The 25,170-nt window shown below is 35.3% G+C and overlaps 4 protein-coding genes across 4 annotated transcripts; 1 reads left to right on the top strand and 3 right to left on the bottom strand.

The window, feature by feature from the left end:
* The first annotated feature begins 5,281 nt into the window (after positions 1-5,281).
* On the top strand, positions 5,282-6,110 carry LOC113756803. Its single transcript, XM_027300345.1, has one exon. The coding sequence runs from the start codon at positions 5,328-5,330 to the stop codon at positions 5,808-5,810; it is 483 nt and encodes a 160-aa protein (XP_027156146.1). The 5' UTR covers positions 5,282-5,327; the 3' UTR covers positions 5,811-6,110.
* A 1,434-nt stretch (positions 6,111-7,544) lies between these two features.
* LOC113756799 (heme-binding-like protein At3g10130, chloroplastic) lies at positions 7,545-11,170 on the bottom strand. The gene is made up of 8 exons (XM_027300339.1): positions 10,772-11,170; positions 10,532-10,621; positions 10,377-10,447; positions 10,159-10,260; positions 9,944-10,048; positions 8,470-8,605; positions 7,903-8,012; positions 7,545-7,762 (listed from the first exon to the last, which is right to left on the bottom strand). Exons 1-8 carry the CDS (start codon positions 11,016-11,018, stop codon positions 7,688-7,690), a joined length of 936 nt encoding a protein of 311 aa, XP_027156140.1. The 5' UTR covers positions 11,019-11,170; the 3' UTR covers positions 7,545-7,687.
* Positions 11,171-12,969: 1,799 nt separating this feature from the next.
* Positions 12,970-17,919, bottom strand: LOC113756801 (1-(5-phosphoribosyl)-5-[(5-phosphoribosylamino)methylideneamino] imidazole-4-carboxamide isomerase, chloroplastic-like). Its single transcript, XM_027300343.1, has 9 exons — positions 17,887-17,919; positions 17,365-17,534; positions 17,189-17,250; positions 16,554-16,761; positions 15,934-16,019; positions 15,303-15,404; positions 14,904-15,037; positions 14,019-14,067; positions 12,970-13,476 (listed from the first exon to the last, which is right to left on the bottom strand). The coding sequence occupies exons 2-9, from the start codon at positions 17,498-17,500 to the stop codon at positions 13,300-13,302; spliced, it is 954 nt and encodes a 317-aa protein (XP_027156144.1). The 5' UTR covers positions 17,501-17,534; positions 17,887-17,919; the 3' UTR covers positions 12,970-13,299.
* A 5,165-nt stretch (positions 17,920-23,084) lies between these two features.
* On the bottom strand, positions 23,085-25,129 carry LOC113756802 (mechanosensitive ion channel protein 10-like). Its single transcript, XM_027300344.1, has 3 exons — positions 24,654-25,129; positions 24,364-24,566; positions 23,085-23,520 (listed from the first exon to the last, which is right to left on the bottom strand). The coding sequence occupies exons 1-3, from the start codon at positions 25,026-25,028 to the stop codon at positions 23,256-23,258; spliced, it is 843 nt and encodes a 280-aa protein (XP_027156145.1). The 5' UTR covers positions 25,029-25,129; the 3' UTR covers positions 23,085-23,255.
* Positions 25,130-25,170: the final 41 nt, after the last annotated feature.

Here is a 25,170-nt window from a genome sequence, read left to right as displayed (position 1 = left end):
CTAATTAAAGTCTTAGGTCGATACATTTCTTTCATTTTTATCCCCAATGTATATGTATGTAATGTATGTATCAGATAATAGTTAAAAGACCGTCAACCCAATCACTAAGCTATGCGCAACTTCGAAATTTTGTTAGCAAAACTCTCTGTTCTGAATATTCATCCTACACTTAGTTACCAAGCACTCCCTCGTACAAACAACTACCACTGCTACTTAAAAAAGTTTTGTGTTGTTCTTTCTTTTCTTTCTTTGAAAAAAGAAAAATACAAAGTCAGATTCGAGGGGTAAAACACCCAGTGGCAAGCCCATCGATCCAAAGGGCAAGATTCATACCCAGAAGTTCTCAATCCTGAATAAAGATTCAGCTTTCATTCCCACCCAAAAAAAAAAAAAAACTTGCATTATTAGTATTATTATTATTCTTATTAAAGGAGAAAGAGCTACTTTTTTTTTTTTTCTTTAAATAGAAAGAGATGTCAAGTAAGGGGGACGGAACTTGAAGAGCGAAGCGAGCCGCGTTAGCCTATACTCTTGAGTCTTTTCTCCAAACCAGCAAAGCAAGCATCACTCTTCAGTCTTCTCCGAAAAATATTTATTTTGGGCTGGCCCAAGGATGTTAACCCACCTTACTCTTTTTATCACACCCCAAAACGACCACACGGACGGGAAAGTTAGCCCAAAGAAAGTAAGTAAGCGTTTTTAATTGAGAAAATATGAAAGTTATTGGCTATGCTTAGCTGCGTGTAATTTTTTTTTATTTTTTATTTTTTAAGAAACAGAATTTCGTTCTCATAAATCTGCACTCAAGACAGAAAATATACATCAAAGATGTGGTGAAGTCTAAACAATTGATAAAGACAAAGAGAACACTAAAGCTCCAAAATATTCACTGTAACTCTGTGGATTCGTGCATGTCATCTAACAGTGACAATGACAGTAAAATCTAATAAAAAAATCCTATTGCAACCTTAACTAAAAAATTTAGATATGACATAATGCATATAACAAATTCAATTTTGAGAAACCGTATCCAAAAAATCTCAAAGCTTACAGCAAAAAAACAAAAAAAAAGATAAAAAGAAAGTCTTACAAGGGAACAAAACCCTTAGAAGAATCTATAATAGAAAAAACTCTCATTAAAAAATTCTAAGAGGGAAAATTTATTTCAACAAAGATTAAAAAGAGAGTTTTGAGGATATTCTGGCTGGAAAGTTTTAGAGAAAAGGTTAACTACATGTTATTCTTATCTACTAATTTCCAGGCAAGGTTAGATCTCACGGGATAAAAAGTAAAGATTGATAGAATTTTATATTTGTGCCCGTATTCGTGATGCCAGTTTTATTAATTAGATTTTTCTAACAAGTTCCTAACACTACATTAAGACATAAAATTTATATCTAACTTGTCAAACCATATGAATACACACTCATATTTATTGTCACTACTGTGTTTGAATACTTTCCCAAATCAGTTTCACTCTTACCAAAAAATTAACACTTGAAGCTAACACTCTTTAAGCCAAATCCTAATTAACTAGTTCTACTTGGGTATTACCTCGACATCTACCTATTAAAACAACAAAATAAACATTACTTAACTAGCAGCATATCAATAGGGATGGATGGCAATGAAATGAGTGCCCGAGGGACTCATAAGGCGGGGGGCGGGGGGATTTTTCTCTCCTTGTTCTTGAAGAGATGGGTGACGTGGGAGGACACCCCTACTCCGTCTCCCATCCCATCCCATCCCCCATTACTAATATAAACTTTAAAAAATAAATATCTATACATGATTTTATACATATACACATTATAATTACACATCAATAATGGGTGTGTGTGTGTGAATATACATATATATCATAATTTGTATGATACAATGATTTTTTGATTATTTTTTTGAATTTTTTACATATTGTAAAAGTTATTCATCAAAAAAATAAAATAAATATGATGATTGTAAGTTTAAAAATAAAAAATATAATTAAACAACCACGATTAGACCAACGCACGAGGATATTGGGGTAGAAATATACTGCACGGGCACGGGCACGGAGGCTGGGGGTGATTTTAGAGCTCCCTGCCCCACCGTCGGATCCCATTGTCATCCAACGCCACTTTTTTGCAAAGTCCGCGGACTTTTAAAAATAGCAATAACGTTTTTGGCCCCTAAAAAAGGCAGCAGATCCCCCACCGCCCCATTAGCTGTGTTATACTGATAATTCGCGGCTTTGCTACCCAAATTTGACTTGTGTCCCTGTGCCAAATAGACTACTGCTCTTCAGTCTTCTTCTTGGGTAACTTCTCTGTCACTTTCTTGACGATATTCTTCTGTACCCTCCTTCGCAAGTTGGAAATAAACTAATACCTTTATAGACCACTGCTGGTTTCTAGGTGTTGGTACTACTCCACCCTTCCTCTTATTGTTTTTCCCCCTTTTTCTGGGAACAACAAACAGACGTTACAAAAATCCTACTTCCATACAAATTACAAGCAACCCAACAAATGAAGCAAAGTGCAACGGTTTAGCCGTGTAATCCACCCTACAAAAGATCAAAGGAATTTAATTTCACGAGTCTTTAAATACTGTCACGTACAAGAGGAGTGAAACAACTCCAATTCCCAATCGCGTAAATATTAACGCCAGTTATATCAAAAGTCTATCTATATTCATACTTGAAAGCTACAGCAAAGACTGAAACTTACACTTCATTAGCTATAACAGCCGAAAATCCCAGTCAAAGAAAACTACCAGAGTGCTAAGCAGGCCAAAATTAATGCATATGGAGTTCTTCGCGGCGGTGGCCGCCCGGCCCGACATTATATAACGACAGACACCATACACTTGAACCATTTATGGTCCAATCCGAATCTAGAAGCCAACAAAGTAAACCAAAAAAAGCAGGACCATAGGGAAAATATAATCTTTCTTTGAGGGTGGCAAGTTAGCTTGAGATTGTGAATCTCACGAGTTAGGAAAGAAAAGAATGCAAGTTCATCGATTGACCCGCGCATGATTGATGTGAAAGCATCAGTTGCTTTTCCAATTTTGATTTGTTAAAAGATGCAGAAAATTCCCTGCACTTGGACAACAGAAATCATGATGTACACCAAAAAAGGAATTACTTACTAGCAAGTTGGTAATGGTAATCCTACTTGTTTGGAAAGCGACGCCCCTTTTGTCCTGCATGCCTCTTCTTTTTCTCCTACGGTGGAGGGAGGGGTGGGGGCGTTGGAAAAATTACCATATCCGCGTGCCTTAGGCTGTGCCAGTGGCATACCTGTTTGACTTGTCCGAGAGGAACCCTAATGGAAAGCAAGATTGTTTTTTGTGTTTTGGGACGAGATATTTGGGACTTAGATGAGCACGCACGACCAGTGAGCGTACCCCCCAAAATCCACAGTGACTATTCATTTTTTGTCACAGCACTTCAGCACTAGCAAATTATTTTTTTTTAAAATTCCTGTATCAATTGTTGTTTTCTGAGATTTTAGTGAGATGCAACCCCACTTTCAGATATGATGAAGATGGTCCATTATATAATTGAGGACCAAAACCATCTCTGATGCGGTACTGTAAACTATTGAGAGCAAATCAAATCTGATTCTAGCATGCCTCAAAAAAAAAAAAACATTTTTTAACTCAAGTTTTCCGGTTTGAATTCCCACGGCAAATCTAAAGAGACTCTTGAGTGCACACAGGACTTATTGTATTCCTTCGGCTTTGTCCAACTCAATTTCCGGGCCTTCGCGCAAGGGATCGATGATTACGAGGGGACAAGATCGATAAAACTGCAAAGCACAACTTCTGCTCTGTAATTACGAACCAGCTTGTAGTCCTAAATATGTAAGAGGAGGGAAGGGGGGAAAAATCGTGTTTCCAGTTTCCACCAGTAAAAACGAGTAACTCATGAACCGCCTAGCTAGTGATTATCCGCATATATATATATATGTATATGTATATGTATATATATATCAGGCATGCGTGTGGATAACATCACTTAGCACTGAACCTAGTTGTTTCTACAACCCTCCAATCCCACATTGCCATGCATGATTTATTTGCACTAATTGCCTTACCGATCCCGTGGCCACTCATGCCATCGCCTTCTTCCTTATTCGTCAAAATGTGATGCGAACAAAAATGAACTTCCCTTCTTCTCCCATTAATTAGTAATAATTACCCTTCTGCTATGTATATTGTACAGTAAGATTCCATTTGCATTCCTATTTTTCTACAGTGATTTAATGTATATATATAAAATAAAAAAATGATTAAAAAATAAGTTCACAAAAAATATAAAATTTTTTTTGAGAAAAAATTGATAATCCAAACAAGTCCAAGAGGGACCTTGAAGTAGGATGGTTGGGTTTTGTACACCATCATTCTGGCGGCCCGATCACAGTAGTATCTGTTTTAGTGGACTCGTGCTGTTTAAACTTTAAAGTTAAAGGAGAGACCGAACAAATTAAATAGTCAATGTTGGGAAAATGGAGTCAACCAAAGTACCATTAATTACACGGACACGGCGCAATGCGGTCAACCACTACGCAAGTCTTCTACTATCTATATACAGTATGTTTTACTACGTCTTTTACTCGTTAGTGGTCCTGCTCAATTTTCCGTGTAAAAACTTGTGATCCACTCACTCACAAGACTCACAACATGCACTGTGGTGTATCTAATGCATCGCACCATTTCACAACTAATCACCAACCCAATTAAGATTTCAAAGCAGACCATGATGACTACACGAGTAGTTTCAAATAGAAAATTGTAGAATAGGTTTTCAGCGTCTCATATCATTTACTTGGACGAAAGCAATATCATTTTATTATTAGATACGCTTTTATGTTGACTCATTTTGATTGATGATCAAATTAATGACCCCGTTTTCAATCTTCTCATGAAATTCACTACTAGTTTTAACATAAGAATTACTCGTGCATGCATTATTTAAACCGTGATTTGTCTATATTAAAATGCGTAAAAACAACTCCAAAAAAAAAAAAAAAATTTTGTTATCGCTGAAATTAGTAAGAATGGTGAATTCTCGACCTAAAAGGTCATCATTGTCCCCAGTCCCAATGAGGCACCACCGGCCCTGTCTCGTGACAAGTGATCGCACAGCCGAAATAAAAAGAACTAGAAAGTGGGGATCAAAAGTGCCACCAGGTTTTTAGCTGTAATATTCTCAAATAATAAGGGCAGACTTGTCGCGTTTCTCTTATAAATACAACCAAGCAAATATGCTGCCCCCAACGACCTACTTTCTATCAGTAAAAATTAGGTATTCTCTCCGTTGAGTTCCAGTCTTAGCAAGAAATATGGGAAATTGCATAGCTCCGCGGAAGAAGGCCATCAAGGTCATTAAATCTGATGGGCGAGTACTTGAATACAACCCTCCGATGAAAGTCTGCCATGTGCTATCAATATTTGGTGGCCATGCACTCTATGATTCACTGCCTGTCGTCCGTCATCTGCATCCAGACACCGATATGATTGGTGGTCGCGTCTACTATCTTTTACCTCTTTTGACAGTTCATCCGCAAAGGGCAAGGAAGGCGGGCGACGTTTCAAGTAAAATCACTGCTACCGGGCAAGAAGGTGGAGTGTTGAGGATAAAGCTCGTAATCAGCAAGGAAGAATTGCAAGCAATGCTGCGGAAAGGTGGGATTACGGTTGATAATATGGTTTCTAAGCTTCAGAATAACGGGAAAACGCATGGTACTGATAGCTTCAGTAGTGATAGCAGGAGAAGCTCTCCGAGGTGGATGCCTTTGCTGGAAAGCGTACCGGAAGGAAACTGATTTCGGTGTTTCAATATAGTAAACAAAGGACAATAGTTAACTCGAAAACAAGCGCTCCAACTGCCAAAATATTATGATTGCAACTCACTCCTGTGTTGTAATTTGTAAAACCCCCATACTGTAGTAGCTTACCTTCCACATACAAGTAGCACAAAGGTAGCAGCTTTCCACCTGATACTACAGCCTTTTTTCTAGTGCTTGCACGAAATACTCGAATTTAAAGAACTGGAACTTCAAATCTATCGAGAGATCCATCTACATTTTTCATCCCTAAGTCCTTATCAACCATATTTCACCTAATGGATGTTTTCTTTAACGTAAAAATGAACCTACCAGTCAGTCATTCAACTTTTCACCTATGTGAGATGTTTTCTATACGGTAATTAAAAAAAGAAAGGAAGTGGCTATCTCCCACTAATTCAGAAAATAAAGCCTTTCATCCAACTTCAGCAGCAAATTGCAAAAGCAGTCTTTTAATATACAAGTGAACTCAGCAATATCGAGTGAGCTATTTCCTATTACAGCTTTAGTGTTTTCGTCGGAAATTTCCGCATAGTCTGCCACGTACGCTATTTCCTGTTAGTAACTTCTGTTTTTTGTCGGGAATTTCCGCATAGGCATCCACACCATGGGGTGGCAATGTCCGAGGGGGAAGGTAGTACAACTGTTCGATCGCAAATGATGTGACATTTTACAAGCAAATTATAACGCATTGTTAACTACCTGTTCAATCTCATAATGCAATTATTATGTATCCACACCACATGAATAGTAATTGAATACAACATTATTGTTATTAAATTTTATAAGTAGTTCATAATGAATCTAAATATTATTACATGTGAACAGTAGCTGAATAAAATAACATTGTTATACAATTATAGAAGTAGTTAATGTGAGGAGAGACAAGTTAGATGATAAGGAGAAAAATACTAGTGTAAGAAACGTACCGAGTTCGCGAGCTCTCTCTTGTTTACATTAAAAAAAAAAAAAGTAGTTAAGAATGAATTATAACTTATTCAAATGTTGTTAATTATACATGACCAATAACTGAATTAAACATTAGTGTTGTAAATTTATACAAATAGTTAATAATGAATTACTACAACTTTAATTTTATCACACCATGGATACGGAAGACGCTGAGACACATAAGTGTTGTGGTACAATGTTCTTGCCCCTTACCCGGCAATGTCCACCTTCTAAAACTAATAAATTGGATACGGAAGACGCTGATGATATTACCAAGATTATACGTGCTTGAGCGTATCGCACCAGGACGACAACCAAAAAGGATATACAAGATATAATTTAGTTAAGGGGGAAGGCCAAAACGATCATTACAAATATCTAAAATGGAATGAAATATAACAGTAGCACAGCCAGTGCCGGTTAACCAAGAGGAACTCCAGTGACTTCATTGCTCATCCATCGGAAATAACCAATTTGACTAGAATAAAAAGTTTAAAAGACTTGCAGAACCGTCCGATACTGCTTCTGCCGGCAGCCGGGTTCTGCCTATGAACGGAATAAGCAAAATAGTGGCATGTGAAAATTTTCTAATTCTTTTGTTTAAGTCTGCAATTTTGCCCGAAGTAACAGGGGCAACTTCTATTCTACTATGTTACTTGTAATATTAACACACGCATCACCACGTCATTAGGAAGCGAGCGAGAGAGAGAGAGAGAGAGAGAGAGAGGGCCGGGGGGGGCGCCTTCTATGGGGATTAAATGCTACAAAATACTATCGTGAATACACAACTTAAGACACATATGGTCTCATCTAACCTGACTAGAGCACAGACTAGTAGTGCTACCGAATTTTTTTTTAACTAAATAAGAAGGTATGTGAGGTCTTGAGTGCTGTACGGTAAGGATTTATTCTTGTATTCTTTCAACTTCAAGAGCAACCTCATTGCGTCGAGTAAATGGTAGTGTGAACGGGGGGTTGTACTGCAATCAAACAGAAGCATGACAGAAAACAAAAGATCAACATATACAGAAGTGCTTAAGATCTTAGGTAGTAGAGACAACTTAAAAGCTGCCACCATAAGGAGTGCTAATTGACGTTTCCTTGACGTATCAGAAACTACCTGAGCAACTTCTGCTGACGCACCATTCTTTACACGATACTCAGTGTCTTTCTTCAGTGCCTCACGAAGAGTGGATTCACGACGCTCAACTTCTTCATCAGAGACGAAACCTGATTGACAATGAAATGCAGGTCAGCTACTCTAACTGGCAACTCTTTCATCTGGGGGTTGTATGCCATTGGACTTGCCTAATAGTGACCAAAACATGTCACCACCTGCTATTGATAGTAAATGACAGCAGATGGGCACCCATCTTAATGACAAATTGCAGAGCAATATTATTGTCGTTTGTTGCCAAAGCAATCAATTTCAATTAAAAAAATAAGGAGAACTGCACACATAAAACATCTCAAAGAGACAAAGGTATCCTTATGGGTGCATTGCTTCTCACAGAGTCTTTACAAATAACAAAAGCCACACACACACGGCATTATATACCAGTACAAGAATTTTGGCCAAATTCAAAGGCTCTAATTTTGGACCACAATGTATCTTTCCGCTTGCTACATGCAAATTTCAACTTTAGATGTGATTAAAAAGCAAATTGAATTGATAGAGAGAAAATACCAGAAAAGGCAATAACTGCAACAATTTTCTTTGGCACCTCTTTTATTCTCACCGAAGGATCCTTAGGCAATGGCAAATTTGAACCATACTTTGAGGGCATGACAAAAGACATCTTCCACTCATCTTGACCTGCCACCTGATGAAAACTCACAAATCAACAGATTTGGATGAACATCAAGAACTTAAGAAAAGGGAAAATAAACTTGGATATCTGCTACCACAATAGCTAAATTGTCATGCTTCTGCTACTACAGTAGCAGGATTAACAAACTCTTGCTACTAGATATGTGCTGTTCAAAGATGAAACTTGAACCTACATATGCTGCAGGGAAAAATCTTTAAAGAAGACATTTAATGTCCATCATTCTTTATTACCCTCTCAATTTGTCTCAGGTGCAAATAAAGAAGCTGGTTCATTTTGCTTCTTATATCAATCATGAGATCAGCAACCCAAGAGTAATCAGATCAGGGTACTTTATCTCTCAAAAAATGACCAGAATTCCCGCATAACCATGTAAACAATCAACTTCTAAAGGTGCTTAAACTACAGCTCTCATTGAATCAGCCAGAGATTCCAATAATAGATAGACCATTAACCCAATCAAGTTCAATTGTTATCTTAAAACTCGATAACTGGCACACTTGTGCTCCACCAATGTGCTGAATGCATAATCTAATATCACTTCTCCCAAAATTCTATGACACACTCAAGAGGCTTCTTAAGGTGTTTCCAGTTAAAAAAAAACTTCTAAGGTGTTTCCAGTTAAAAAAAAAAAAACACACACACACACACGCACAGAGATTTTAATGACTGATTAAATGCAGTTCTAATTGGATACCCGGGGTAGGTGATGCCCCTTGCTCCAGGAGATAACAGAGGAGGTGCAAACAAGCAGGACTGCACCACTTTTTCCTGGAAAAAGCTCCTTTTGCTTATAACTTTCATCAGGCAAGGAAAGTTATAGGCAAGTTTATATCCTCTTTGCGACCCCTCATTTGGAGAAAGGGTTGGGGTCAGGACACATGTATTCCAAGAACCTTTATCTAAATATTCAGCAACATGCCTGACTTTTATTATTTAGTCCGTACACTTTTATGCCAGTGCTATCAAGGACTCTAAATGGCTCAAGTTGTAAGATGGTAAACCTTGTGAGCAAATGCCAAAGTGCCACTTGTATACGTCCTTATTCATTTGAAAACCCTGCCCCATTGATCAGTTGTCCATTAGGACGATGTCAGTAGTGTACTACTACTGCAAGGATGACCTGACCAGAGTGTATGTCACCCTAAGGGCATTCTTGGCAAACCAAATTGCCGACTGCAGGATATCCCAAATTTCAGGTGGCAACCTACCACCTGCAAGAGTGAAACTTACGAACTAAATGCAGTTACAAAACTATTACTACCATCTAATGTATCAGCTCTTACTCGCAAAGGATAAGTGGAACGCCAAGGGAAAAACCGGAGTAATTACCTTTTTAGTTATCACGGGAGTCGTCATGTCCATTTTCTCCCCCTCAGACTGACTTTTACTAGTAAAAACAGGAGTGGTCATCTCCATTTTCTCCTCCTTTGTATTCTAAAATCAGCCAGGTTAAAATCAACCACACGAAAAAGACATAAAATTCGAAGCATGATATAGCAAGTAACCCACGGACTGAATCAGAAAAAAATACTTCAGCTAGCTACCTTACCAAAGAGGTACTCAGCCAGCACGTTGAAGGATTTTGAAGCGCCATTTAGATCAAATCCAGATTTTCCGGGCATTGTCGTCTCGGCAATAAAGTACGACTGAATCCAAATCACAAACAAATATTTATACCACATAGAATTTTAAGACGATGAAAATTTTAGTGAAAACTTCCAGATATTCAACTAGAAAATGACGTGAAAGCGATTAATAGTACCTCAACTTCCCTTATCTCATACTGATCATTGCGGCTCAAAACCTTAAAATTCAGAGTTTCAATATCCGGAACTTCAAAAAATCGAAAGGAAGATAAGATAAGAATAACGAGGTTCCATGTAGAGAAGGAAATTCCAGCAAAACACAAAGTTCTACCTGACATCAAAGCCTCCTCTAAAGTGCGACTCTCGAATCTCCTCGAAGGGAACACGTACTTGGCAGTCTCGCTCGCCAATTCCATCAGAACTAAACAAGTCGTTTTTGTTTAAAAACAAAAAAAATAAAAATAAGAATAAAATAAGGAGAAGAATTAAGAACCAGTAAAGCGAACTCGGATTTCAAAATTTCTACATAAACCAAAGACGTGACAATATAATTGAAGAAGATAACGATTACGTCGCTGGGAGAGAGAGAAGGTTTGCGTGGCAAGAGCGAAGACGAGAGAAACTCTGGCTTCCAGTGCCGAAAAATTAGAATTGATTCTAAGCAGCGGACTGGCGCCGGTTGTAGAGCTCCTTCGGGTGGCCATGGATTTGTAAACTATCAACGAAGGACGTGAAGGTTTATGCCCAAAATTTCTGAGAAGTCGGGAATCGGTGGGGGTGACGGTGGTCGTCGTGGCGATTGAACCGTAGAGATTCATGTTTCGATTGCTCTATCACTGCCCACTGCTCTGTTTGAAGCTCTGTTTGGTCAAGAGGGAGAGAGAGAGTGCGGGATCGCGGCTCAGGCTCTCCCGAAAGTCGTCAGCACCCTTTTTTCTTTTTTTGGCGCGGAAAATTATCGTATGGCCATTACCCGGTACCGGTGGAAATTTGTAGTAATAATTTGGCCAAAAAATGAATTTTGGTAATTTGGTAATTTGTGTGGTTCTACATCTAAATTGGAGCCCTATCCAAACTACAATTCGATGCTTGAAAATGAACCAAGAAGAAATCTCAACATGCAATATTAAGTAGGGCAAATTACATTTTAGCCTCCTGTGGTTTTCGCAAAAACCACATAACCCCCCATGATTCAAAAAGCTATACATAAACTCCCTGTGATTTGGGTTGAACTGTCAAATAGACGGAAAACATGAATCGTGACGATTCGTGGGCAAAACGCGCTGATTGTACTGATAGCAGTCAGAAACATTCCCATATTACCCCTAAAAACATTTCCATATTACCCCTAAAAGCTTCTTCTTTTTTTCGGGCTTGATATTGAATCCTCATGTTTGCAATTCTGGGAGAGTTTGTTCTGAGCTTGAGACCCCCGGCCCCGGTGATGACGGACTCACCAAAATTGTTGCCGCCGGAGGACTTTGAATAATCATATTCTGGGAGAGTTTTTATTGTTAGATTACTGTCAGTTTGCAATTCTGGGAGAGTTTTTATTGTTGCCGCCGGAAGTCCTCATATTACTCCTACTCCCCGAGCATTATTACTCCTACTCCTAAGAATGTCATCCTTGGCCACTTTGACGGACAAAGACCGGTACTCACTTCCCTTCAGCCTACAACTTGGCTCATAATCCCCTTCTTCTCTCTCCTTGCTGATGTTGCTGCGGGGTGGCTTATTAGTCATAATTGGAGGGAGATCGAGTATTTCAGAAACTTCAATGCTGAAACCCCCGAGCTTAGCAGCCGAACAAGGCTCACTAACATTTTTTATCAATTCTGGTTGGTTCAAGAGAGCCTTGTTTTCGACTGATTTGCACAGACAAGAAGCTGACCCTGGGACCATGCCCTGGACAGTTGTGTCGGCAGGGGTGCCGCGGGTAGAGCAAAATTCAAAATTTGTAAGTGCATCACTGATTTATTAAAGTCTGAAGCCCGATAGTTTCTGTTCAAAATACTCAAGTGCATCTTATATGCTAAACTGATGTAAAAAAACTTACCAGATGCAACAATAGCTTTCGTGAAACTCTTTCACTGCTACTTTTTGATCTTCAATGGTAAATCTACGGTTTTAATTTTGTGGGTTAAATTTTCTCTCCTTCATTCGGGGTCATGTTTTTTCTCTCTCTTTCTCACAACAAAGACCAGAACAAGGGAGAATCTGACTTCATCTGCTTCCTTTTTGTATTTATATTAGGGTAATTTGGACATTTTGCCCTGGAATCGTCATGATTCGTGCTTTCCGTCTATTTGACAGTTCAACCCAAACCACAGGGAGTTTATGTATAGCTTTTTGAATCACGGGGGGTTATGTGGTTTTTGCGAAAACCACAGGAGGTTAAAATGTAATTTGCCCTATTAAGTATTGCTAAATAAAAACAAGCTCCTACACTCCCTCACTACTAATTTCCTGAGATGATGGATGGCAGTTCCAGACGAATGCAATTCTTAGCCCACCGTGCGGGTGATGCTTGAAATTGCCGAAATTCATGAATACTACGTTAACTAAGCAGATCTCAGTGCACTTAGCAAGAGTTCAGATTAAGGTTGAGGTGGAAGATCTTCAACTTCTGAGTTTTTAAGAAAAAAGAAAAAGATATGTTGCAAAATTATGAATGCCGTAAAATGATTCCATCTTACGTAAGCATATACTAGTATTCATGTAACACGCAATCTCATATTTAACTTGCAGATGAATCATAGGATCAAAATGTAACTTGAACATCTAATGGGTCTAATAATAAAATCAGTACGCGTTATCTTACGCAACAAAAAAAACCAGCATTAACATTAGGAATGTGTATATCAGAAACAAAAACATCTTGACGGCATACAAGGCCTGGAAAACAATTTATTTTGCTTGTCAATCACTACTCTAGTTGATGCTCCATCCGTCATTTTCAGCAAGCACTTCACACCGTCAGACGTGCAAAAATTGAAGTCACTAAAACTTCCCCGTCATTCCCCAAGCACATATCCAGCAGAAACATGACCATCATCTATCTGGATTACACTGCTGGCAGAAAAGGACCACCAAGGTCCGTCAAACCGCTAAGGCATCCTGTTGGACGTGCCAAGCCACAACATCTTTGTATGGCAAGCTTCCGCCAAATATATCCAAGGCGCTGCCTACGGTGACATCTACACGACCCATTCCTGCACTTTTAATTGTCTCCAAATCAGCCATTGTGCTCACGCCACCAGCATAAGTCACTGGAATCTGCCATTCATAAAATGCAATGTCAGATATGAGGAGGGTAAGAGCACGAACCAGTCACAAGAAAAACAAAAACACAATGAGGTACTTCATCAATACATTAGATTTTGCATGTAAGGCCAGCGACCAGTAATAATGCCAATATAAGCCAACCAAAAACCAAACTTCCATAGTGATTCATAAGCACAATTACTGCAACTAATGCTATTCCAAACCAAGAAGACTCCAACAAAAGAACATGTACCAAGGCCTGTGTCGTACTTAAATAGGTTAATTCAAAAATCGTGAGCTAATTGTTTTCAAAGGCTTGCCAACATTGTCTTGCATCATCAGTTATCAAATTCTTTTTCTCATATTTTTAAAAGTTGGGCATTACACTTTGACTCCACCTTGAGTCACTGATTCCAATTTTTAAGTGAAAAAAAATAGTAAAACATCATAAACCAATCAGAAACTACCCTAAACTATACAAGAATTCCCTATATACATTTCCTAAGTCTGGAAAACACGCAAGAAGAATGAAAGCTAAATGAACAAGTACACACCGGGGAATGCTTTCCAAGCAATGCCACAAGCTCGTTGTCAATTCCAAGCCTGCAATACTCAAGTGGAAGAAAGTGTTGTTAAGTTGCTCTTTTACAGGATTAATCATGATTCTCAGTTTCATAGCACTCTAATCTATTGTATGCTCAACTGGTCGAAAAACCAGTCTGAAGCAACATGTAAGTAAGGCAAAATGCACCACCAATCAATAGATGTATCCTAGACTGTCTTTTATAAGTGTCTGCGATTTCCCTAAATGTCAGAGTAAATCTCTCATGGAAAGAACTAAAATTAAAGAACATCATGCCAGAGATTTAGGAATTTCATGGAGGGGGTGGGATTTCGGGTCCATTCTTGTAATACATAATCAAAAAGCCCGTCCTTAAAGCCACAAGTATAATTAGAGAATGACATGCAGGATGAAAACTGAACCCAGTACTGTGTTTAAACTTTGTTTAAACAGCTAAATCCCAGCAGAAAGCCAAAACATCTTAGCTTGGCTTCATATTACTCAGTACTGTGTCCTGTTATACTTATTGCTTGAGGAAGACCCTCTGCCAAAGCTAGTATAACAAACTAAGCTAACAAGGTGAGGGACCGTCGCCCCTTCACCCCACCCCACTCCCAAATAGACGAAAAACAGAAAAGAAAAAGGGTGCGGAGCAAAGAAAAAAACCACAATGAAGAACTGAAACTGCAGCAAGACAAAGAGCACATGCATAAAAACTTGAATTTTATATATGTACAAAAGGTTTTGGAAGAAAACCACACACTGATAATACCTCTACTCAAGGTTAAGGATACTGATTCTAAATTAAACTATCTTGCTGTACCACCTATAAAAAACCTTGACAGCATTAATATAATGATTGAAGGAGTGCACTTACTTTTTTCCCTCAACATCAACTCCATGGACAAGAAACTCGTCAGCATAATGAGCCAGAAAATCCAACACTTTCTCATCAAGACATACATCACTAAATTTCTGCCACCTATCTGTGACAACAAAATATTTGCCCTCCTACAAATTGATATTTGAAGTCACTGAAAATAATCTTATTACATGGTAGAGCATAATGTGGAACCATGACCAAAATAGTTTCTTAATCACGGAGTAAGTGCTATACTTCTTAGATTGAGACAAGCTGCATACCAGGGCTAATAATCACATAAAGTGCAATGTTTTCTAAGATAAGAAATGGAACAGTCTCAAAAATAAATAATCATTTCCATTAGCTCAGAAAGATTTTATCTCAGGTATGTTTTTTCTCAAGGCCAAAGCAAACCTTCTTTCGGCAACTGAGATCCAATACAAGTCTCTCTTTCCCAACAGCATTAGCAAGCTCTTTAAGCCTGTCAAGATCCATTAGTCCATTGCTGAAAACATACTGCAGGAAAAAAGAGGAAAAATATGAGCTTGATATATATTAAACAGTAAAACAGAAGCTACTTCAGAGTCTAGCTTGTTGCTAGTTCAAATGAGCTCTCAAACTTATAACCAACACTAGAACATCCAAAACCCAGAGTTACACAAACAAGGACTTCTCATTGCATCAAAAGGACATGGTAACATGGAATAAAGGGATGCCTCCTGGCTCCTTTCATTTGAAATTTAAGAAGAAGTAATGAGTAGGACATATTTCTCCTTTTTTTTCCTGATCAGAACCAAAAAAGGCATGCACAGAGACAGCTAATGTCAACTTAAAACTCATCAAGCATTCCTGAAGCAAAGAACATCAACTAAGGCAGGTAAACCATTTCCTGCCTCTCTTCTAGACAAATTTCTTTTTGCATATGATAAAACAATTAACCTAGGGCCTAGAGGTTTTCTAAAAGTGTGATAATCCTTTGTAATTTGTGCATAAGATGCTTGCTACTGCATATTTAAAAAGAAAAAAAAAATCAAAGGAAACATACAGATGTGACAATGACATGGCTGGCTCCTTCCTCCAAGTAACTAAAAGCATTGCTGGAATTGATACCACCTCCAACTTGCAAACCACCTAGACATTGTCATAATCTCAGTGTTCAGCAGAGGAATGGCTGTAAGTTGACGCATTCTAGCAATCATAAAATGTGAGCCTCATATTGTACCAGACGTACAATGGCTACATTAAGTTCTATTCACTTGAGAACAGCACAGAAATCTGTGCAGCAGCTAATGACACAGATAACAAGAAAAACTAAATGCAATTAAAGATATAAAAAAACATTATCCTTGTTGATTTCTGTTTATATAATTAAGATTGATGACAATATCAAGTGCCAGGCTGCCAGTTGAAGTATCAAGAGTACTTGTGAGTAAAAAAAATCATGTGCGAGCGCACGCATACACGCGCACAAAAACACATCACTATTCAACGAGAGTGTCTTTCACTTTCCAAAAAAAAAAATTACTTTCAGAAAGGTAGAGTTCAAGTATACATGATATAAATTGTGGAGATACAATTAAGCAATAAGCTTAGATACTTGAATAACAAGTCTTAATTAACATGCATATAAAGCCAAAAGATGCATCACCAACGAGAATACCATACCAGGATAGGCATGTAATGCTTCAATAGCAGCTGATTTACTCAAAGGATCTGCGCCAAGCATGATCACATGACCTCCCGTAAGTCCATCATCTTTGTAAAGCTTTGCATAATCTGCTGCTGGTTTATCAGATTCAAAGTTTGTTACGAGACTTGAACTTTCTTCCCTAGAATCTTGAAGAGTAGATCCTACAATTTGCTTCACTTTTCCCTGAAAATATTTGAAAGAAAGTCTAAATTAGTAAGCGTTTGCTTTGCTTTGTTATGAGATGTGCATGAATCAAACATTGGTTCCCATCATGGCAATATGGGCTACTAATACTCAATTCTCGGGCTGCCTTCCTTCTGTCCCCCCACAAATACCACCAATAGAGAAAAGGAGAAAGTGAAAAGATTCTCAAGCAGCTAAATCTCTTCTTGCCTTTTGAACAGTCACTACTTTTGGGTGACAACAACAAGACACAAAAATCTCATGTCCAAGCACACGTGATGATAGCATGCTACAAATCACCAACTTGTTGGATGTCAGTTGTTATTTCAATCTTAGTTAAACAAATTTCCTGATGCTGCCACAAAATTCATTTGACAGTATTTCATAAGCAAATCACCAGGGGATAAAAGAAAGCCCTGAATACCACCTTGTGTATGTCAATGCAAGGGCGAAACCTAACTCCACATTGGACAGATAGCCTTTGAGGTCCTACACGGTTCAAAACAATTACTTAATCTACAATTGTCAATTAAAGTACTTAAATATCTCCCGACTACCTTCTTCCATCCTACATACACAGTCACGAAAGGGAAAAGAATGTACCGTAGTAAAGCAAAGGAGCTGCTCTTAGAAATTTGTATATCGTGTGAGGAACACATATTGAGGAACTGAAACCCCATTTACACAGTGACCCAGGATTAGCCGAGCTCGCATTCACATGAAGGCTCTGAATCATCATACCTTATTGAGCTTCAAACTCAGAGTCTGGGCATCTGCGCATAAAGGGCACAATCAGCTACCAATAGATTTCTGCTACCTGATAGTCAACAATATGATCAAATATGTTCATCCATTTAACCGTTCGTGGAAAGAGAATTATTCTCGTTGCCACTTCAACATATTTTAGAGACATTTTCTCAAACACGTCCTATGCTAAGTTAAAACGACTCACTGATCCATTACCCACAACCCACATGTAATTCTACGACTTTTAATTACGAAAGAGTCTATTGGTGATAGATGACGACAGCACTAAAAGAAGTTCCGATCATCAACTTATGAAATACTACTGTGTTTATTCATTTACAATTTGACAGAGCAATAATAAATACGTTTTGGTCGTACATAAGTGGGACAGGACGAGTTGAGAAACCTGGGTCGGAGGCAACAAAACTGCGCAGGCAGTTCGTTAACATAAACAGCGACACAACCCAACTTTGCTCCCTGGTTCTCAAGTTGATTATTTGGAAGCCCTCGCTGTCGCGTCCCATTTTTTCGCGATGAAAATAAGATATTTACAAATGATGTGATTTTTATTTAAAAATAAGTGAAAAAGGACCTGAAATGGGACTTTAAAAAGTGCAACAGTTTGGGTCCAAAATTTAATCTAAAAGAGTTTTTAAGAAAAAGAAGAGTCGCCACTTGATATTGAATTTGGGTATACCAAATCACTAAAAAATATTTTTTGATAAAAATAAAATAAAATAAAACCCTTTTCGGCAATTCCAGGTTTTTGAAAAAACAAGAGAAAATGAATTCGGGAGTCATGGTTGAAGAAAGGGAAAGCAAATGTTCAATTAACTCAAACCTAAGGCATCCTTTCAACCTAGTCTAAACTAGTTGCGTAGTTTAGTTAAAATTTTCTCTAATCTAACACTTAAATTTATCACATTTGGATGTTTTCTACATAGATGTAAATAAAACCGTTGAGAGGAACAAAATGTGCATTCATGGGTTTAATTGATACCAATCGTATTAATTGCGAAAGCCAAAATAATTCTCTGAAGAGGTCATGAGTATGCGAATGATGAAATTAAAAGAAAAGAAAATTAAATTAAATTATATACATAGGTATAAGTGCTCAAAAGAAAAGGAAATGCAATATAATAGATATGGGAGGCAAAAACTCGTGACATAATTTTCTTATACAGTGATTAATGGGATATTTAAACTAAAAAGTTATAATCACCTATTTTCCATGTTTGAAAAATAATTCTCCTAACATAAACAAGCAAATGAACTAACTTAAATGAGATGCAATTCTAAATGACATGATTCACACATATAGAGGATAGGGGGGAGAGAATAATATAATAGACTGTATCATGCAAATGAGAAAAGATCCTAAAAATAAAAAATATGTATGAAAATGTGATGAATATCACACAAAAATGAATTTAACGCACGAAAGATCTCAGAATCTAGCGTTGGACTAATCCATTTCTAAAAATCCTTACTAGCGTTGGACTAGCAAGTAAACGAAGGGAGAAGCCACAACTAGCGTTGGACTAGTGTGGTGACGCCATGCATTCTTAATACATAGTAAGACAAATAAGACATAAATTAAAACAAATAAACATGTAAGAGCACGTAGCACATAACACATAAACATAATATCTAGATGCAAAAATCCTAAAAAAAACGGATAAAGCACATAACACATAAGCCACATAAACACGCAAAAACCTATCTATTACAGTGGAGAATCTAACTACAATCTAAAATGGGGAAATAAAAAAAATCTTATCTACCCTATCTATTGCAATAGGGACCTAATTACAATCTAAAAGGGAAAAATATAATAAAACAAATCTAATTATCCTATCTAATACATTTTTGATGTATTTAAATGCCTCTCAAATAATTATAAAAATTAACTAAACAAATATAAAAATTTGAAGAGCATTAAAATCAAATAAATGAAACATATAAAATATATAAAACACATAAGAACACGTAGGAGCACGTAATTGACATTGAAATAATAGTAATAGGGGTACCTCCCTTTTGAAGTGGTGACTAAATGGAGTCAAATTGCTCTATTTATACTCAAAATGAACAAAAAAAAATCATGGCACCAATTTAATTGAAAAATAATAATAACAAAAGTACTAAATTCACACTAATATGTCAAACATAAAGAAATTTAAAAACATCTAAAAATTACAAGTTAAGTATATTCAAAAATAGCATAATTAGCTATTAAAGAAAAGAAACAATCATAATAAAGAGAGTCAAAATTCATTAGGGACTGAATTGCAAAAATTGAAAAATTTTTGGGGGTAAAAATATAATTTTCTAAAGTTTAGGGGCCCAAATTAAGTAAAAGATAAAGTTCCGGGACCAAAGAGCAATTAATTTAAGGACCTAATTGAAAGAAATTTAAAATGTTCTGGGCCGAAGTAAAACTATTCCAAAGAACAGGGGCTAGAGTGCAAATTTCAGTTTCTGATTTGGGCAAGAAAGGTCATCGGGCCTTCCTTTTTATTTTTACTTGGGCCGAAAGTTCCTAAGCCCAGCCGAAACCCAAAGGAAACCAGCAGGCCAGCCCGTCTTTTTATCACTCAAGCCCGACCAAAAAATAAATGGGCTCTGACCTCCTAGCCCAAACTGAAACCCAAAAGAAATAAAACAAAACCCATTCCCAAAACCCAACCAAAACTAACCACAACCCACCAAAAAAAAACATTAGCCCATCATTTTTCTTTCTTTCTTTTCTTTTCTTTCTCTTTTTCTCTTCTTCTTCCACTCCCGTTTCTTCCTCTTCTTGTCCGGCCCACTGAAGAAGCTTCAGTTGGTGGCCTGCGGCGCCGCCATCACCGGACCGCCGCCGGCTGCCGACGAATTTTCGGCCGCCAAATTTTCACAAAATACACCCCCTCACTCGATTTTTTGCGTAGATTGCATTTCCGGGGTTAGTTTTTTAAAAAAATGACCCGAAAGTGGCCAAAAAAAACAAAAGACAGACCAGTTTTATTTTTTCAAATCACCATAGCTTTCACTAAAAATTATAAAAAAATATACCATAACACTCCTTACAACTTCTACAAAACACCTATGGGTCCGTTTGGATTAGCTGTTTTTGGGATTGTTTTTCAAAAACAGCACTGTAGCATTTCGTTTTTCAAATACAAATCCGTTTGGATTAGTTGTTTTTGGGGTTGTTTTTAAAAAATTATATAAAAAACTTTTACTGTAGATGTTTTATGGATTATTTTTAGATGTATTTTTAAAACATATTTTCGAGTATTTTTATAATGTATAATTTTTATATTTTTATAACAATATACAATTATACATTAATAAATATTTATAAATAAATATATTTATATAAAAATATATAAATGTATTATATTATATATAATACATAATATAAATATATTTATAAATGTATAAATGTATAAATTATAAATGAATATTATATAAATGTATAAATGTATAAATTATAATTTTTATATTTTTATATTTTTATATTTATATACATTAATGCATTTATAATACATTTATAAATAAATATATTTATACTTTTATAAATAAATATATTCATATATTTATATATAAATGTATTATATTATATATAATACATAATATAAATATATTTATAAATGTTTAAATGTATATTACTATAAATATATAAATTAAAAATGCATATTATATAAATGAATATTATAATTTATAATTTATAATTTATAATTTTTATGTTTTTATATTTATATACATTTCTGCATTTATAATACAATTATAAATATTTATAAATAAATATATTTATATATTTATGAATAAATATATTTATATATTATTATAAATAAGTAAGTGTATTATATTTATAAATAAATTTATATATTATATATAAATAAATAAGTGTATTATATTTATTTATTTATTAGATATTATATTTATAAATAAATATATAAATGTATTATAAGTGTATTATATTATATATAATACATTATATAAATATATTTATAAATATATAAATGTATATTATTATAAATGTGTATAAATTATAAATGAATATTATATAAATGTACAAATTAATATATTATAAATATATATTAAATTATGTATAAATGTATATATTATAAATAAATATAAATGTATAAATTTATTAATAATATGTATAAATATATAATTAATATTATGTATATTAATATAAATGTATAAATGTTTTATATTATATATAATACATAATATAAATCTATATTATAATTTATAACTTTTACATTTTTATATTTATATACATTTATGCATTTATAATACAATTATAAATATTTATAAATAAATATATTTATATATTATGTATAAATAAATAAGTGTATTATATTTATAAATAAATTTATATATTATATATAAATAAATAAGTGTATTATATTTATTTATTATATATTATATTTATAAATAAATATATAAATTTATTATAAGTGTATTATATTATATATAATACATAATATAAATATATTTATAAATATATAAATGTATATTATTATAAATGTGTATAAATTATAAATGAATATTATATAAATGTATAAATGAATATATTATAAATATATATTAATACTATGTATAAATGTATTAATGTAATAAATATAAATGTATACATTTATTAATATTATGTATAAATGTGTAATTAATATTATGTATATTAATATAAATGTATTATATTATATATAATACATAATATAAATGTATATTATAAATATACATAAATATATATATTATGTTTAAATGTACATTTATATAAATGTTCAATATATATAATATATATTATGTATATATTAAATATATATAATATATAACATTTATATAAATGTATAACAACATATTTATAATATATATAATTTATGTAATATATAATATTTATATAAATATATAAAATAATATTTTATATAAAGTAAAATATTTATAATATGTATAAATAAATATATTTAAATTAATATAATATATATATCCTATACATAATTGAAATATATAAGTTGAAATAAACATATTAAATATGTATTTGGAGTTGTTTTTGATATATTGTTTGGATATTGGTGTTTTTGGAGTTGTTTTTGAAATACACATTTACTGTAGCATTTGGATTGTGAAAAATAGTTTTTCAAAAACAGGCCCTAAAACAAGAATCCAAACAGTTTGGAAGAATAGTGCACGTTTTTGGGTAATTGCCAATAATTACAGGGCATTGTTACGCTGCTCTGACCGACCATGCTTCCCAATGCTTGGTGCTGTCCCGTTCACTTTTATTTCATTTTCTAAGGTTGTGAAAGAGAGATTAGATCAAGCCTTTTAGTTTTAGGCAATTATTAAAGCAGAACCCGGAAGAAAACAAAGGTGAATAATTGTCTGAATTGGATAATAACCCAAATAATAATAATGGATTCTTGATCTTTTCCATTGGATGACAAATCCATTCATACTAAACCAGAGCCATGCATGACCTTTACTCTTTGAAGGATTTGGCAAACCTACTGCATTCTCAAAACGAAAAAATTTGTGAATTTTTGGGGAAATTTTTTTTGAAATATTTTCTTGACGTATTGAGTAATTGGTATATTTTTATCTCGTTCGTACATATGGCTACAGTATTATTTTTCTTCCAAAAAAAAACCCCTCCAAAATAGGGCGTTTGTATGATTCCAAATGCTAATAATGCCACGAGCAACTTTGTTGCTATAGTTTTAAAGAATGAATGTTGAAGAAGAATATATCATCGTTCAATAGGTGTTAGATGGAGGAAACTCTGATCCAACATATCTGACATGCACTTCTTGAGGAAGTAGATGATAATTGATTTGAAGAACTTCAAAAATTTTCTTCAGCTCAAGGACTAGATCAGATCTGTGGCTGCTTCTCTGCGATGATGATGAGTTTATGGCATGAGTAACGTAGAGAGCCATCTTGAGCTTGTTCACATCCTCAATTTCCTTGATCTGGACGCTGTGGCTAGGCTGCCACTGTTCAGGCTTGCTCTCCAAATACCTGAAACACACCACAAAGCACCTTGTCCATTAAAACACTACATCTACAACCAATTATGGAAGTTTCCTTCCTTTTCATTTGGGCTCCAGAAATGAAATGTAAAAGGGCTGGGCAGCAATAGTCAGACTAAGTAAATTTCTTTTCCATAAAGACAGCGAAAGGAACTACTAATTTGTAGCCTCAATTTCTGGTTGCCAATGCAATTTGCATTACAGAGCAAGGTTTACTTGTACTACAGCAGAAACTAGAAAAGCAGGGGGAGTTCTGTGTATCCAGTTGGTTCTTTTGCCGAAATCAATCTCGTCGAGTGTGTGTTGGAACTAGAAAAGAACAGCTGCAGGATGGAACTAGAAAGGAAAATTGAAGTTGAACTGTCCAAAGTCATTACATGAAGCTTGGCGTGCGAAACAATAATGAAAAGCTGAAGAAACAGATGACACTATTACAGTTGCGGAAATCAATCCGAAACACAGGTGAATTGCGAACATCTTTCATGGAAAGTATCATCCTGTATCAGCAGATATCGAGTTCTTGTGAAACCTCAAATCCTAACGGACTAATGAATTGAAAGCTGGCTATTACCATGCTTAACTGGGAGGCTAATTTGGAAAATGAACTTAAACTTGAATACACTAAAATTCAGAAGCTCCTAATAGACTGTATTATTCCTTTCTGCCCCTGAAGCCTTCTCAACACAAATTGGCATCAGCCAACACCCATAAAACAAAGAGAAGAAGGGAAGGGCAGGGCAGGAAATTCTCAGAAAAAAATGAGAAGGCGGCAACTAAATATAGTTATCATTTCTTTCTGATGACTGATGAAATATAAGAGGTAGAGACATACCCTTTTAGTTTGGCCTTTAGAGCTGCTATGCTCTCGACTGAAGTGGAAAAATCGACAGAAAACTCCACAGAATCACCCAACGGTGGACTTCTATTAAAGTTGGTGATTGGTTTAGTAGCAAGAATGCTATTTGGATAGTATATCATCTGATTGTCATATCTCAAGAAGATTGTTGTCAAAATGTTCATCTCTTCAACAATCATCTGGAGAAGTTCAACGGGGTTAGGGTACACTAGGAAGAAGAAGTGGAATAGAAAATAAAGGATATGCACTTTGGGATAAGGGATCACCTGCACCCCATCGACAACGCATCTATCGCCAACATCAAACGGGTGGGTTCCAAATACGAAGACCATTGCTTCAAATACCGTTTTGGCTGTGTTGCCAAACATGAAGACCACCAGTAGAAGTTGAGATGAAATGAAGACCAACACTTTAGTTGTAGCAAATCCCATCAACAGCAACCACACTATAATGATGACTACTAAAATAATTGCAGAAGAGATCTTGTTAAGCTCTTCAACAGCTGTTTTGGCATCATTCAGAGAATGTGCTAGATATTTCCGTTCATTGTAGACCTTTACCTGTGACCAATCACCACTTTTATCAGAACTGAAAATAAAAACACTTCCATAAACAGTCTGTTCAACATTCTCCGTATTCATACATCTGTTATATTTGTGTTCTTGAACAAGTTAGTAAATCCCTATTTTGCAGTCTAAAGTTAGTTTTCCAAGTAAATGTTCAAAACCAACCACTCAAAATCTGCAAAATGCTTTTATTTGAAAAATCTCAGAAACATAAAAT

Source organism: Coffea eugenioides, unplaced genomic scaffold (genome assembly GCF_003713205.1).
Source record: "Coffea eugenioides isolate CCC68of unplaced genomic scaffold, Ceug_1.0 ScVebR1_2492;HRSCAF=3526, whole genome shotgun sequence".
In the NCBI taxonomy this organism is placed as follows: domain Eukaryota; kingdom Viridiplantae; phylum Streptophyta; class Magnoliopsida; order Gentianales; family Rubiaceae; genus Coffea; species Coffea eugenioides.
Note: the sequence above shows the minus strand (reverse complement) of the source record. Positions and strands in the feature narration are given on the sequence as shown.